The sequence below is a fragment of the Nelumbo nucifera genome, chromosome 8 (assembly GCF_055504915.1).
Source record: "Nelumbo nucifera cultivar China Antique chromosome 8, China Antique-T2T, whole genome shotgun sequence".
In the NCBI taxonomy this organism is placed as follows: Eukaryota; Viridiplantae; Streptophyta; class Magnoliopsida; order Proteales; family Nelumbonaceae; genus Nelumbo; species Nelumbo nucifera.
The window spans coordinates 30,017,994-30,035,041 of record NC_142656.1 but is presented as its reverse complement, the minus strand read 5'-3'; the positions used below and the strand labels follow the sequence as shown (position 1 = coordinate 30,035,041).

The following is a 17,048-nucleotide window of genomic DNA, read 5'->3' as shown; positions in this document are numbered from 1 at the left end:
TTATGTTCTAATTCTTTAGACATGTGGATACATCTTAGTGGTTTTCCTTAAACTATCTTAATGTCTCATTTTGTCACAAAGGTGGTATTTAAAATCGGAGACCTCATGAACCATCGAATAAAGAAGTTTGAAACGGGGCTATGGTGCTCCGATGAAAGATGCTATGGTGCTCTTGAATATGTTGCAATGTAAGAGGAAGCCTGATCCTCATCTGATTCTCCTGAATATGTTGAGGTTGTCTCTCCTATCCTAGTTAGTAGTCTAAAATAGCTGAGGCACATAGCTCGTCGATTGCCTCTTTCACATATGTAGATGATTGATCATTAACCAGTGCAATCATTTGAAACTGATTTTCCTACATGGGTGATGGGAGTGAACCCAAAATCACTCTCACGTCTCACCTACACCATGATTGCTCTTGCTTGGAATTGTTAGGGTTTGGGGAGCTACCCCACAGTTCCTTCTCTCAAAAAGCTCCTATGCACCAACATGCCAAAATTCTTTTTTCTCTTAGAAACCTAATACATTGAGAATAAGGCTAAAAACTTTTGCATTTTCGGTGTTGGGTTGGGATAAGTCTATTTAACTTCATATTGTGATTCTTCGCCTCATTATTAATTATATCAGTGCCAAAATTATCAACTACCCAAGCTTTGCTGAGTGGTGTTTGTGTTGTTTTTATGTACATCCAAATTCTGAGGGGTACTAACAAATTTTTTACTACTTATGTTCTATTGTAAGTCAATGGGTTGGACCCATTTGTGTTGTTGGCGATTTCAACTATATTCTCGATGCTAGAGAAAAAACTAGGTGGTCGCTCTCTATCTCTAGGAGATATTTTGTGATTCAAAGATACTATAGCTGAATGTCATTTGTTTGATGTAGTTTATCAATGTCCATAGTACACATGGTGTAATAATAGGTTTGGAAATCTTATTCACATGCGACTAGACCAATTCTTTCGCAAACATCCATTTGATTCATTTGTTTCCTATTGCTATTGTCCAAAATCTTGTTTGGGTTGCAAGTGACCATTTTCCTATTTTACTATATCTGTTTCATCGGTTTCATAATTCAATTAGAAGATGCTTTGGAGCAATATGGTTTGAAGATCCAACTTTTCATGATATATTCAAAGAAACTTGTTTTTCCACCTTGGACTCTTTCATTGATAAGTGTAATGCTGTTATCAATGTTTTCAAGATGAAAGGTGGTGCTATAGGTTCAAAGCAAAGGAACATTCATAAATTGGAGAAACAATTAGATCAATTATAATGTGTCCAAACTCAACCTATTGATTATTTTACCATATCACAACTATGTAGTGATCTAAAGCATGAGCTTGATAAAGAGATGTATTGGATTTAATAGACACAATTTAATTGGTAGAAAGATGGGGATAGAAATACCCGATATTTTCATGTCATGGCTTCTAACCCGTTGGTTAGAAAATGAAGATGGTATGTGGACTTCCTCACCCACTACAATATCTTCCATCCTACTTTCTTATTTCAGCAATTATTCACCACTTCCTCCTGAATATAATGGACTTCCACCAATTGTTAATGATGATGATGATAATATATTTGTCTAATTTCTATACCTGATGAATTGGAGCGATAAAAAGCACTCTCTTTAGCATGGGTGCTTTTAAAGATCCATGCCTTGATGGCATGTAAGCTGGAGGTTTTTAGAAATGTTGGGAGACATTGAAGTAGCTGGTCCAACAATGTTTTGTGAGTCCAGAGTTCATTGGTTCCCTTAATCAAACTTTTATCTATTTAATCCCTAAGACATCTACCTCAAAACTAGCATCAGATTCTCATCCAATTGATCTTAGCAATATTTCCTTTAAGCTTATTGCAAAAATTTTAGTGAACATATTGAAGTCACTTCTTTAGAAAATAATCAATTCATACCAAAATGATTTTTCTTCTGAACCATAGATAAATGACTGTTGTTATGGCAAAGGAGGTCATTTGTACTATATCCTTGGGCTTTTTTTTTTTTTTGAAGCCAATAGGCAATATTTCATTAAACAGAAAAAGTTACATCTCCTGACTAACCATAGGTCAATTAAATTGCACTGTGAGGAGGAGCTGAGATAGTGGCAATCAACTACAGTGGTGTGAATTCTCTAAGGAGGATCGACATCAGAAAGGATTGCTTCAATGGCTACCTTAGCATCGCTTTCTAGTTGGATGGCTTCCATTGACAATGATCAAGCCATAGACCTTTCCATACTACTATGGCTTCAGCTCCTTCAGATGTGGAGCAAACAATGAGGATGGCTCGAGTAACAATGAAGCAACCCAAATGATCTTTAATGATGATTCCCGCTACAGATTTATGTGGAGACCAAGCTCCATTACTACTAATTTTCAAGATGTTAACTTGGGGTTTAATGCATGTAGTATTTGGATTAAACCTAGAATTGCTATGGTCACTATTAAGAGTTTTCAGCAAATCTTCAATATGTTTCTTGGCTAAGTTGGCATCTTAATGGAGAGAAATTTGTACCTTCGAAGATTACTTTGTTTCTTGCCATCCAAATGTACCACATGATTACCACACCCTAGACAAATATAGGTATGGGCGGAGATGAAAATTGGTTATTATCATCCACTTGTATCCGTTCTTGAAACTAGTGTTTCAGATCTCCCATATTGTTTTTCATTGGCCTAAACCCATAAGAAACGCTAGCCAAATAGGACCAATTGCTAGGCAAGAGAAGAATACATGTTCTAAAGTTTTTGGGTATGCCAACCAAAGTTTACAAACAGGGTTAACTGAGTGACATCTCTTACCCATTTCAGAACCAAATAGGAGGGCGCTCATACAACATCTCCAGATGAATGTTTTAATGCGAGGAATTATAAGTTTTATTCCCCAATTTTTTTTCCAAGTGAGACCATTACAAATCTATCCAATTGTGGATGATTCTCCCCGCTTTGTCAACATTTTATAGGCCTAGTTGCATGTAATTTCCCATGGAGTGTAAATTCCCATATGAGTCTGTCTTTTCCTACTTGACTAATGGTAGGGAGGGAGGCTGATTTGATCCTTTCAATGGTTTCTTCATCAAAGAATTGCTGCATATGGTTTGTATTCCAGAAACCTGCATTGTGATCAATTATATATAGTAGCAACTCTACTGCAAGTATTAGACCAAGTTGGAGGTTTTCCAATGAGGGCTCTATCCACCCATGGGTCATCAAAGATGTCAACTTCCAAACCATTTGAGATAAACCACTTACACCCTTTCAACAAGTCTGAATGTCCATAGAGCATGTTTTTCCATAGAGAGAGAGAGAGAGAGGAAATGTTTCATTTAACTCGATGTTTCTAAAAGGATTCTCCTCTCAAATGTTTCTGATTAAGAATCTGAACCTAAATCGAATTTGATTCACAAAGTAAGCGCCATGCTAGCTTTAAGAGGAGAGCCTTGCTCATGAGTTTTGGTTTACGAAGTCCAAGTCCACCCTTTTCTTTAGGATGATAGAAAGTTGCCATGCTTTTAAATATATAGATCTTTGATATTGAGATTTACCCCACTAGAAGTCATGACAAATGTTTTCCATTTCTTTGCACACTGATTTTGGAAGTGAGGTGGTAGTCATGTAATATAGTGGAAGTGTTTGGACGGTGGATTCAATAAGTGTTGTTTTTCCAGCATGGGAAAGCACTCTAGACTTCCAACTTAAGTTCATATTTCAGCTTATCAATTAAAAACTGCTAAGGTGATGATTTTTTACTTGTAGTAAGTAAAGAGCTGTCTAGGTGGATTTCATCATTTTTCATATCCACCACTCCTAATTCAACTATTATAGCTTCTTTCACTACTTGAGTGCTGTTCTTACTAAAGAATATGGATGATTTGCTGAAATCGACCATTTGGCCCGACTAGTTACAAAAAAGATTAATGATTTCTTTTTATCTTTTGGGCTTCACATAGATCTGCTTCCCCAAGTAGTAAAATATCATCTGCAAGTCCATTTCGAGAAATTTTTGAGAAGCTCCAAATGGAGCCTTTTGACTTATTTTGTCTCATCTTCGTGTGGAAAGATGCACCTTCAATCAAACGGGCTATAGGTTGCCAAGATCTTTATGTAAAAGCCCATTACAGTTTTTGGTTGTCAGATCTTCTAAAAGATCCTTCAAAAAAAGACTTGCCAAATGACACCTTAGTTTGTCATGAGAATTAATTACTGGATTTGAAACTATGTAATTCACCCCTAAGAAGTGCTCGAGATAATAATCTAGAGAGGATTTCAATGTAGATAAAGGATAGATAGGGTGAGAAAGGACACCCTTGGCATAACCTTCTTTGGGGTGTAAATGCTTTACTACATTCTCTGTTAATTTTGATTTTCATGCAGGAGAAGATATACAAGCCTTAATAGGAGAGTAGAAAAAATGCCAATCAACTCTGTCGTAGGCCTTTGCAAGGTTAAATTTCAACAATAAAGAACCTTTCTTAGATTTACTTCTGTTCATAGAGTGAACTATCACTTTGGAGATCACAATATTGTCCAAGATCTATCTTTTTGGTGTGAAAGCATTTTGAAAAGGGGATATAATTTTGTGAAGTAGAGGTTTTCAATCTGCCGGTCAGGATCTTTGCCACAATTTTGTAGATGATATTAGTTAATCGAATGGGGGAACGAGAATTAATAGAGTGTCATTAATGAAAGTAATAAGAATAGGGTTGAGAAAGAAACCTTTGATGAATGAGCAAAGAAACGTGCAATCCATTCGGTTCTGTACTTTTAAAGGGGCCATGATAAAAAGAACCTGTTTTGATTTCATCATTTGAAAGGGTGGTGGAAAGAAGCTTGAAAATATTTTTGTAGAAATTTACTAAGGATAGCTCAATTTATTTAGGGTTTGACCACTGGAGTCCTCATGGTTATATACATCGTCCCCGGTCCACCAATGCCATGCATGAAGCTGCGGGCTTTATTATATGCTTTTCGGTCGATTCTTTCGATCCTTTTTTCAATCTTGTCCCATCTGTAGTCTGTAGGAGAGGATTCCGCATGTCCAACAGTCTTGATACAGTTGTTCTACCAAAAGTAAAAAGAAAATCTACCGTTGGGTTTGGGTCGTTTGGCACCATGTGACATCTGACATGTGCTGTGGGACCCGTGAATCGATTGGTGGGGGACCTGAGTTTCCTGCTTTATAGGGAGCTGCCATTCGTCTGAAGTATTGCAGACTCGCAGTCGCCACGGGATTCAATCATGAATCTGGCCATCCACCTCCGTCCTTCAATTTACTGCCCACAAACACAGTGGAAGCCTTCCACTATCAGACCCAAAACGCCCACGATCTCTACAGTGACGAAGCTCTCGAAATTCCCTTCCATTAAATCCGTGCATGGACGCCATGATTGTCCTCCCCCTGCTCCCACAGAGAAACCCAGATGGGAATCCATGCTTGGAACTGCCGCAAGCTTGTATCCTCTCTATGTGACCATAGGAGGGATAGTCGCATGTGTTAAACCAGCTGCTTTCTCATGGTTTGTGAAGAGAGGCCCTACTTCATACAGCTTGTCTCTTGGGTTCATTATGCTGGCAATGGGTCTCACATTGGAGCTCAGGGACTTGTTCAGTTTGCTGATGAAAAGGCCTTTCTCTGTGAGTTTCAAATATCTTTTGTTTTTTTGGCTGAATCTTGAAAAGCTACTTTACTTTTCTCGCAAGAACGGATCACATCTTTTTTAATCGTATTAGCTTCAGTCAAGCGATTTTTTTTTTCTGGCCATTAAAATATTTCTGTTTTATTATATTTTAATCTTTTCGTTCTATTTTTAATAAATATAGTGTCTTTCTGTGGCAATATCAATGGCCACACACTGCAGTATGCACAATGTTTCCATTTTATTCATTCCAAAACACTATTTGTGCAATGCTTCTTAGAACAACAATTGTTAGTTATTGAAGGAAAACACTGGAATACTTGTTCACACACCAAAAGAAAAAAAAAAAAAAACTGGAATAATACTAGGTTCTCGATTAGCAACGCTTGGTGTCTTGGAAGAGAAATTAGATTTTGTGGGATCAAAATCTGTCTGCTACCGCTCCATTGCACAGTTCAGCTACTTCGGTTGTTATGATGTTATCAAACAGCCCCTTAGTCAATGCCATTCTGTAAAACAAATGAAATATATAGTTTAAAGGCTAATGGGTGGAAGATTTGTAGAGTCAACAGTAATCCTTGGAAAGCTATGGTATAAAAAATGAAATATATTTAAGTTGGCCACCCCCCGACGCTGTTGTATCTGTCCTTAAATTTTTGCATGTCTCTATTTGTTTGTTCCATTAAGTCCAGTGTGCCTTAGGAGTTTGGTCAGCCCAGAATAAGATATACCATAGCTGAAAAATTTATTAGGTGAGGATGCCTTAGAAGTTGGTCCTCTCAACACTGTTGTATCTCTGTCCTTAAATTTTTCCATGTCTTGTTTGTTCCATTGTCAGTCCAATGTGCCTTGGGAGTTTGCTCAACCTAGGAGTTAAAGGGCCATTACCCAATGTTGGTCCCAGTTATATGGGGTCTTGGGAGGTTACAGTCCTAATCTTTGGCATTTTCTTGCACGAAGGTGGCCACCCTTAGAATCGAACCCGTGTTCTCACACTTGACAGCCTGGGATTGTACCATTGCACTAATTAATGGCCCCTTAATACACAGAACTTGGTATACTTGATATCTATACCAGTGGATTTTTATGACTACCAGTAGCAAGGGTATATTCCACTGATTTTAGTAACTGTAGGTAAAGAATCTGCTTTTAAAAATTATATTTCTTGTAGTGTGGGTTAAGAGACAAGGATAATAGTAATGCTGTCCTTACAAGGCCTGTTAGCACTCTTATATGAACTAATAAGACATAAAAACAACTGCTTCCTACTTGTATGTAGATTCTGACTACTACTTATATTCAAACTAGAATACCTTCATAACTCTCTTCTAGCTCTACTAAAATCAACTGCCAAAAAAAGCTCTGCTAAAACAAACTCAATAAATAACCAGAAATTACTTAAAAAGTAACTCATGATTTAGTATGAATAACAATCAATTACAGGAATTCTTGGGCTTCTTTGTATTGGGCTAATCTACAGTTCTGTTCTGTTTATTGATAAGACTTGGGGGTCTGTACTCATCCTAAAGGGGAGGTAGCTAGCATCTCGTGCATCCTCCAAGGCTGATTGTACTCTTCCTTTTGTTCTCTTTAATAAAATTATTTACTCAATTCATAAAATAAGTTACAGGAATTACTATAAATAATAATTTTGATAAAAAATTTACTAAGAATTGCAAATTTCTAAAGGTTGGAACTTAACTCTATTCTTGTGATACCAATAAACTAAAAAATATGTTTGAAAAAACTTAAAATTACTAGACCTAAATCACCGAAAAATTACGAAATCACCATTGGTTTATGAGTATGAAAATTATTGATTTCTTTCTCCATGGTTTCTTTCCTTCTATGTTTGCATCAAAGCTTAACAGTAATAGTTGCTTGTTAGGGTACCCAAGTCTTGTATGCAATTGGTAGAGGCTTTGATGATTTTGATGGAAACATTGTTTTACATTCTCGGGACCTAGGGGCTAGGGTTGGAGGACGGGAATTCAGTTATTTAGCTCATAGCATTGGACCTAGGTTGTTTCTTCTCTTGGCTACATAGAATGGAGAACGAGGAATTTGAGCCAATAAGTAGTAATCTATCTTGTGGAGGCCCTTTATTATTGCCTTCTGCATTAAAAGGGGGTAGGAGCTGTTGGACAGTTTTGTATGCCCTTAGCTTCAATCAGAATGATGTACTTTATGAGTTTATTGTAAATGAATAAAAATGCATATTTGATTCATGTTCCCTTGGTATGTTTCTGTGTAATACCCTTAAACTGGACATTTAATGAGACTCGTGTTAGTTTATAATGTTCACAGCCAGTGGGTCGGTCTGGGGAGACTTATCCTGATAAGGCTGACACTGTGGTGCCACAAAGTCGGTTGGGGTGGCCTGTCTCAGCTGCTAGGGTGAGACCCTAGGCACTTATAGTGTAGGATTAATTGAATCTATGAACTGGACCAGATTTCCAGTATTGCCCTAGACCTTGGAGATTGATGAGCAAAACTGGAAAGTTACACCCGACCCCTAGACTCGATTATGATACTGCACTAGGTGTCGGATTGGTCTGTCTTTGATGTACCAATCAGTGAGATCTCTAGCGGGGGTCAAAACCTGGGTATGTTGGGACAGTCTGAGAATTCATCTGAGTGGGTGATCATAGTGACAGGACCAGCCCCTTTGTCGGACAAAGGTAATGATCGGGGATGCACTCTCACTGATGGAAACCAAAACTACCGGCAGCCGATTTCAATCGTTGAGATTTGTTTTGCAAAGTATGTTTTATATGAGATATAAAAGTATATATATTATGGTTTCTAAAATGTTTGCAAGAATGTTTTAATTCCCGGGATCCATATCAGTGGAGAGTGCAACACTGTTCCTTGCAGCCGAGGGAGAGGTCCTCTCTTGTCGGGCAGTGTATGATCATTATGGGCTGAGAGGTTAAGTGTAAGACCATTGAGGATAATACCTGATGGGCTAATATTGCATCTGCCCGCAGTCCCTGGGTGTTACGAGGTAGCTTGGCCCAGGGACCACTTAGGGTAAGTGTTGGGCCCATAGATCCCATTTGATGGGTTTCAGGGGGTGCACTGTTCATAGCGGTGTATTCGGCCAGGCCTTGTAACAAAGGCTGGGCCGAACCCATGTGGCTGATGTGTAGATCAATGCTTGGGTCTCACGCCATACAAGGAAGCCCAACTGGGCAGTAGTTAGGAAGGTTAAGTGAGCACATAAGCTTAATGGGCCTAAAGCCCATTTTGAACTGGGCTATTTAATTAGTTAAATATGGGGCGAACTGGGCTATCCACTCAGAGAGTCTAGATCTGAATGTGATTCAGATCTAGAAACCTCCTAATGAGGTTAGGAGAAAGCTAATCTAATCTGTAGATAAGATAAGAGTTTATCCTTATCACCTAAAGGGATGTCTGATCCAAATCAGATTTGGATCAGCGAGTCCTAATTGGATTAGGAGCTGATCCTTTAGGGTTACAAGAGAAAAAAGGGGCGGCAACTTTTGGTAGAGATAATTCACATCCTCCTTGAGAGCTGAAAACATAGAAGAAAGAATTAAGCAACCCTGCAGAAATCTTTCTTGCCGCCTCCTTGTTCTTGCCGCCCTGTTTGCCAGTTCGATCTCCAGTTGTGGGAGAATTCAAGATTCGATCTTGACATCAGTTCTTTGAGAAAGAATTGATAGGAAGATGTGCTCACGTGCCATCTTGCTATTTCTTGCGAAGGACAGAATTCTTGGAGTTGTGGGAGATGTCAAGATTCGATCTTGACATCTGTTATTTGAGAAAGAATTGATAGGAAGCTGTGCTCACGTGCCATTTTGCTATTTCTTGCGAAAGACAGAATTCTTGGAGAAGAATACTGTTGATTCTACTCCATCCTGCACTGCGCCATCTTCAGTGGGAGCAGTCTTTGGATCCTTCCTTGGGCGTGAACACCTTCGTTGGGAGATATTGTTTCTATGTATCAGGTATAATCCTCGCCTACTCCTTTTGGTTCAGATTTGGTTCAGTTTATGGTTCAAGAATGATCATTGAAAATATGATTTTCTAAATAGGGACTGTGATTCACAATTGAAGGGAGAGAAAAATTTTTGAAATTCGCCCCTTTATTCTGCAAGATTTGGGCGTCCATACGATGGATCTCTCATCCCTTCAGTGGTATCAGAGCCATGGTTCAAATCTTGAACCAATTTGTTTTAGATTTGAACCTGCGCAAATGGGCAGAAGGCGTTCTACCCAATTTGCGCAGATATGGGTTTTGGGAAATTTGTTCCCAAAATTATGGGCGAATAATCTGAAATTAATTTTTATATAAATCTGATTATTGTTTAGAATTGTTCTTTATAATTTTCTTGATTTATGGGCTGTTCGTACAAGAGGAGATCGAAATCTTGATTTGCGTAGGGAACCTGCGATTTTGCAGTTTTTTGGATTGCTTTATTACATTTGGTCTGTAAAATATTTTTTTTATTTTTTAGACTGAATGTATAGGTATTCGATCTGATGTAATTATTAATAGAAATTAGGATTTCTATTTATTTTATTTTGGATCAAAGATGGCGGTGCAGAAAATGAGATTTCGCAGATGGGAGAATTACAATCTGCGATTTGCAGTTTATGAAACTGCAAACTGTGATCTAACCTCTGTTTTGCAGGATGGATTGTGCGAACATCCCTGTTTGACTGATTCTTGATTTTCTTTTATCAGTATTTAATTTTAGATTATTTTCTTGAATTAAAGATTTAATTAAAGATCAAACCCTAGACCCATTCGAACCAAGATTGGTTCAAAATTGTTTGGACCGAATCTAGGGTTTAATCAAGGCTGAAAGTCAACCCTAATTTTCCCACTAATGGGCCTGAGGATTGATGTTTAATTAAATGGTTAATTCGGCCCAACCTGTAAAGGCCCAGTTTTAAATAGTTAAAATTGCTAAAAGCCCACTTAACTCTTAAAGCTATATGGGCCGAACCAATCAACCTTAATTCGGCCCATATACCTAGATAATATTAATGGTTAATATTATGGATTTAAAATGGGCTTCAAATGGGCTTTATAGATAATTAATTGATTGGATCAATTTATCCTTGCATGTGATGTATGGATGTGTGATGTGCTACGTACATGGGCCATAAGTACTTGTCCCATGCTCAATTGACAGTGGCTCTTGCGCACACCATGGCTGAATGCACATCATTGCCATGGTGTCCCTTTTGGTCATTGGATGACCTCCCTCAGTGGTGGGCCCCACACCTCATCAAGAGGTTACGTGCGGAACCTTAGCCGATTTAGGCCCACCGAAATCTTGCTTTATGAAAGTTAGTGGGAGCCACTTGGGTTTGACCTAGATCAAAATAGGGCGTAATTAACTGTTCCCTCCCGCTAATATGAGTGCATGTGATAGGGAGATTCATATGATGAACTCTTTAAAGGCCTTTCATCATTAGCATGAGGATGGGTCCTTCAGTAATGAGGAAAATGCACCAGAAAATGGGCTATCCATTTGCTGTTGGGCTTGTCTGAATGTTTCATAAGATGATAGGGGCATCATGGACCGATGTGGGAGGGGCTTCACCAGGAAATGGGAACTCTCTCACGCTACCTTGGCGTTCACGAACATGATGGGTAAGCACTCACTGGACAGAAATGTTTACTTGAAAACGGCTTTGAACCTTGTCTGACAGAGGCCAAAGGGAAAACTCATATGATGAGTGGATATGATCCTTCATAGAAAGGTGGTGGGGTTTTTCAGCTGAAACAGTTGGCTCCATGCACCTTATGTGATTTCCCACATTTCGAGAGACAACTCGCAGTCTCCGTCACTGAGAAAGGAGGGAAATCTCAGAGATGAATAAATGGAAATGGAACGTAGATTAAAATCCATATCTATGTAATGAACATGAATCAAATTAGGTTGTGGACTGATGTTTGCTCTTTTATCAGAAAATGGCAAACGGACAGTTTGCAAAGTTGCTTGATGACAACAAACTAAAGGGCCCAAACTATGCCGACTGGTACAGGAATCTTATGTTGGTCTTAACCTCTAAGAAATTGGACAAGGTAGCCAAGAATCTTGCCCCGGATCGTTTGGGAGATAGGGCTTCCGAGGCCTGGAGAAGAGAATACCAAGAATGGGAGGAGAAAAACTCTCTTGCCCGCTTCTATATCATTGCCTCTTTGGACAATCCAATTCAGAGGCAGTTCGATCAGATCGAACTTGCTAAGGACGTATTGGACAGTCTGAAGACAATGTACGAAGAGTAGAATCGTTCTACTCGGCAGAAGGTCTTGAAACAGTTCATGACCGCACAGATGTCCAAGGGCCAACAAGTTCACGACCATTGTCTCCGGATGACGGGTTATATCAACGAACTGGAGGCTCTTGGATCCGGGCTGGATCTGGTAACACAGATCGATGCTATTCTCAACTCTCTGCCTCCATCCTTTAATCCATTCATCATGAACTACAACATGAACAAGCTGAACGTCAGCTTATAGGAACTCGGCAATATGTTGCAGAGGGCCGAAGAATTGATTAAAAAGGATGAGCCCATTGCCATGCTTGTTGAAACTGGCAAATCAGGCAAGAAAAGGAAGGCAAAGAGAAAGCCCTAGAAGAAGGCTGCCAAACCCAAGAAACAGAGGAAGGACAAGGCATCAGATGCCTGTCATTTTTGCAAGAAGACCGGCCACTGGAAAAGGAACTGTCCTACCTACTTGGAATCCAAGAAAGGTAATATCGAAACTTGTGTTATAGAAACAAACTTATTGGTAGTTTCTGCGTCTTGGTGTATCGACTTCGGGGCTTCAACTCATGCGTGTAACTCACTGTAGGGGTTCAAGGTAAGCAGAAGGTTGAGTGAAGGAGAAGTCATGCTCTACTTGGGGACTACTGCAACTGTTGCAGCTGCGGCCATAGGAACCGTGGAATTACTTTTTAGAGAAGGAATTATTGTACTGAAATATTGTCTTTATGTACAAAATTTAAGGAGAAATTTGATTTCTGTCTCAAAACTGTGTGCATATGGTTATTCTGTCTTCTTTAGTAATACGATTACTATTAAAAGAAATAACAGATTCATCGCATACGGGGAACTGGAGAACGGTTTCTATGTTCTACATCCTTCTCTAGAAACTAACATAACCGAAACTACGTCAGCTGAAATCTCCAAGAAGAGAGCCCGTGATACAATTAATCCCACGTGTCTGTGGCATTACCGATTTGGCCACATCGGTGTTGACCGAATCACAAGGTTGGTAAATAATGGTTATTTGGATTTTCTAACTGTAGAAGATCTTCCCACCTGTGAGCCTTGCCTACAAGGCAAGATGACGAAACGGCCATTTAACGGTAAGCCTGAAAGATGTACAGGCACACTTGACCTTATACATGATGTATGTGGTCCCCTGAGTGTTTGGACACGGAATCAACACGTGTACTTCATCACCTTCACCGATGATTTTTCACGATATGGTTATGTGTACTTAAATGAGACACAAGTCTGAATCCTTTGAAAAGTTCAAAGAGTTCAGACAAGAGGTCGAGAAACAGTTAGGGAGAGAAATTAAAGCCCTTCGATTAGATCGAGGTGGCGAGTATCTCTCTGACGAATTCAATGACTACTTAAAGGGCAAAGGGATAGTATCACAGTTAGCTCCTCCTGGTACACCACAACTTCACTGATGGAAACCAAGACTACCGGCAACCGATTTCAATCGTTGAGATTTGTTTTGCAAAGTATATTTTATATGAGATATAAAAGTATATATATTATGGTTTCTAAAATGTTTGCAAGAAGGTTTTAATTCCCGGGATCCATATAAGTGGAGAGTGCAACACTGTTCCTTGCAGCCGAGGGAGAGGTCCTCTTTTGTCGGGCAGTGTATGATCATTATGGGCTGAGAGGTTAAGTGTAAGACCATTGAGGATAATACCTGATGGGCTAATCTTGCATCTGCCCACAGTCCCTGGGTGTTACAAGGTAGCTTGGCCCAGGGACCACTTAGGGTAAGTGTTGGGCCCATAGATCCCATTTGATGGGTTTCAGGGGGTGCACTGTTCATAGCGGTGTATTCGGCCAGGCCTTGTAACAAAGGCTGGGCCGAACCCATGTGGCTGATGTGTAGATCAATGCTTGGGTCCCACGCCATACAAGGAAGCCCAACTGGACAGTAGTTAGGAAGGTTAAGTGAGCACATAAGCTTAATGGGCCTAAAGCCCATTTTGTACTGGGCTATTTAATTAGTTAAATATGGGGCGAATTCTAAGATGGATTAGCAGATAGGATAGGGTCATAACCCTATCCACTCAGAGAGTTCAGATCTGAATGTGATTAAGATCTAGAAACCTCCTAATGAGATTAGGAGAAAGCTAATCTAATTTGCAGATAAGATAAGGGTTTATCCTTATCACCTAAAGGGATGTCTGATCCAAATCAGATTTGGATCAACGAGTCCTAATTGGATTAGGATCTGATCCTTTAGGGTTACAAGAGAAAAAAGGGGTGGCAACTTTTGGTAGAGATAATTCACATCCTCCTTGAGAGCTGAAAACACAGAAGAAAGAATTAAGCAACCCTGCAGAAATCTTTCTTGCCGCCCTGTTTGCCAGTTCGATCTCCAGTTGTGGGAGAATTCAAGATTCGATCTTGACATCAGTTCTTTGAGAAAGAATTAATAGGAAGCTGTGCTCACGTGCCATTTTGCTATTTCTTGCGAAGGACAAAATTCTTGGAGAAGAATACTGCTGATTCTACTCCATCCTGCATTGCACCATCTTCAGTGGGAGCAGTCTTTGGATCCTTCCTTGGGCGTGAACACCTTCGTTGGGAGATATTGTTTCTCTGTATCAGGTATAATCCTCTCCTACTTTTTTTGGTTCAGATCTGGTTCAGTTTATGGTTCAAGAATGATCATTGAAAATGTGATTTTCTAAATAGGGAATGCGATTCCCAGTTGAAGGGAAAGAAAAAATTTTGAAATTCGCCCCTTTATTCCGCAAGATTTGGGCGTCCATATGATGGCTCTCTCATCCCTTCAGGACCTTTACTAAAGGATGAATATTCACTTTAATTCCTAGTCTAGCTGGCAACTTCCCAAGAGTAGAGTTTCTACTGAAGAGATTTCTGTGGGATCACCATAACAAGAGTCTTACCAATAAATATTTATAACAAGAATCTTCTGTCTAGCTTCTTTTAGCATCTGGCACTTTTCTGTTATACTTATGTTTCTATGATTTGAAAAAATGTTTGTTCTTTATCAGACGAAAAATAAAGAACAAAAATTGTTACGACAAAATACTTACCAACTTTTCCTACTTATGCTTTTCATTATTTTTTCTTTAACAGTAGATCTGTAAGTTTAATTATGATTAATTGAGAGTAAGAGTTAATGGACCAACAAGCATGAGAATGCAGATTCAAGTCTGAGATCAGTCACTTCTTGCTAAAATGCTCGAGGTTAGGCGAGTACCCAGTATACACCTTCCAAGACCCTGGATTGCTGGAACTAGGAATGGCTAACAAATGACCTCTTTTTAGTTAATGGACCAACAGATGAACTTGTATTTTTTTAAATATAACAGGGTTTGAATAATTCATAAATTCTTACTCGTTAGTATAACTATTAAATAAATATATTGTTGCCAGAATCCTCTGACTGCTTAGGCCCTTTAGAAGGAGTTACTAACAACCTTGGGGTTAAAATTTAGGGAAAGTTATTACTCATAAAAAGATCAAAGCAATATTTTTTAATTACTGAGAAATGACATTCAAAAGTCTTTCAGTGAGTCAACCCATTTCCATTGGAGGTTTCCTTGAAGACAGCAGAAACTTCTGGCTTCTACTATATTAAGCTTCTCTTGCAATCAAGTGTTTCAGTTCATGAGGTTCTGTTTTTTTTTTCTTTGGTCAGATACTCTTTGGATGTGTTGCTCAGTATACAATTATGCCAGCTTTTGGATTGATTATTAGCAAACTACTTGGGCTTCCACCATCTCTTTCAGTTGGTTTGATATTGCTTTCTTGTTGCCCTGGGGGAACTGCATCCAATGTGGTAAAATGTGCAACTTTTTGTTTTCATATTGCTTCCAATTTCCATAGTTATATATGAATTTAAAAATGGAAAATATAATTCATTGAATTTGGAACTGAGAAAGATGCACCTGGTTTTCCCATATATCAATTTACTATCCTTGAGTAATGTAATTATAAACTGTCAGTTTGGTTGTAATAAGTTTTTCATGATTTGGCCATGCTCCTTGGTATTTTGTTGGTTGGAATGTGTAAAGCACCAAGGTTCCAACCAAAGGTTTTTGAACTAGAAGAAACCAGTGTTTTTAAGATTCATTAAACATTTATGAGTTCCTCAATCACTGAACATTATTTGATGACTGCATTGCATTCATTGAGCTCATGGTTGAGGATGGTTCTATCATCTGATTTGGGGGGATTACTATTGCAGTATTGGCCTATTCATTGTTCTTTGTTTTGTAGTCTATCTAGTCTCTATTCAAGTAGGTAAAACTTGTTTGGTGATTTGATGGTTTGAGGTTCCTGATTTTTGGAAAGCCACTCTTGAGTAGACCATTCATGGACCGGGTAGCCCAATGGGCTGGCCTTCTATCTGGCCCTTGTTCAAGGGGTCTTTTTTATTTACAGATGTTTTTATTGCTTCAAATATTATGATTTTTGATGACATCATTCTCATTTCTAGAGATACAAGTTTTGTTTCCCAGATTTAAGTCAATTCTAAGCATTTAGATACTCCTAGTTGCATATATATTTTCTATCCCTGAATAGCTTCTTGACCAAAGTGGCACTTGAAACCATTGACAAGAGGAGATGAAGAAAGTGATTTTATGAAATGGAAGATATGTCAATGTGGAAGAGATTGTTGAAGGTTGAAGCAAAGAATTTGTTGTTCAGGGGAGACTTGGCTTAAATGGGAGAAGGTTTTGAAAGTGAATGATGGGCAGAGGGCAACTGTCTTGAGAGTTGAATGAGCAAGAAGAAATCATAAAGCAACCTGCTCTGATACCAAGATAACTGTTAGAGTCGGCTAAGGAAGGGAATTTCAGTCTTTTCTGTTTAAGTATTATGTTAATTACATGTCCCATACTTTGCATATTAGACTTCGTACATTGCTTTTGATATAAAAATATATGGTTGGCTGGGAGTCTTTTTGACTTCTCAGTTTGACACTTCTTTCTCATCTCTTCTTCTTCTTCTTCTCCTTCTCTCTTTCTTTCTTCTCTATCTCTGAAACTAGTTTGACTGAACCATTCTTACAAGGTATCAGAGTGCCTTTAAAAAGGAGAAAGGGAGACTACAACTTCATTCGATCAGATCCTCTTTCCTCTTTCTTTCTTTTATTTTTTTTATTTTTCTGGTCTGCATAATC

The 17,048-nt window shown here is 38.7% G+C and overlaps 1 protein-coding gene across 2 annotated transcripts in view; it reads left to right on the top strand.

Moving 5' to 3' along the window:
* The first annotated feature begins 5,045 nt into the window (after positions 1 to 5,045).
* The window catches only part of LOC104586688 (putative sodium/metabolite cotransporter BASS1, chloroplastic), a 49,678-nt gene continuing 37,675 nt past the window's right edge, over positions 5,046 to 17,048 (top strand). Inside the window, exons 1-2 of one of the 2 annotated variants that reach the window (XM_010243994.3) lie at positions 5,069 to 5,639; positions 15,561 to 15,701. In XM_010243994.3, coding sequence (XP_010242296.1) covers positions 5,244 to 5,639; positions 15,561 to 15,701 — 537 coding nt within the window. In that variant the 5' untranslated portion in view covers positions 5,069 to 5,243. Of the gene's footprint in view, positions 5,640 to 15,560; positions 15,702 to 17,048 lie in introns of both variants that reach the window. The other variant, XM_088893301.1, reaches the window with a different exon arrangement.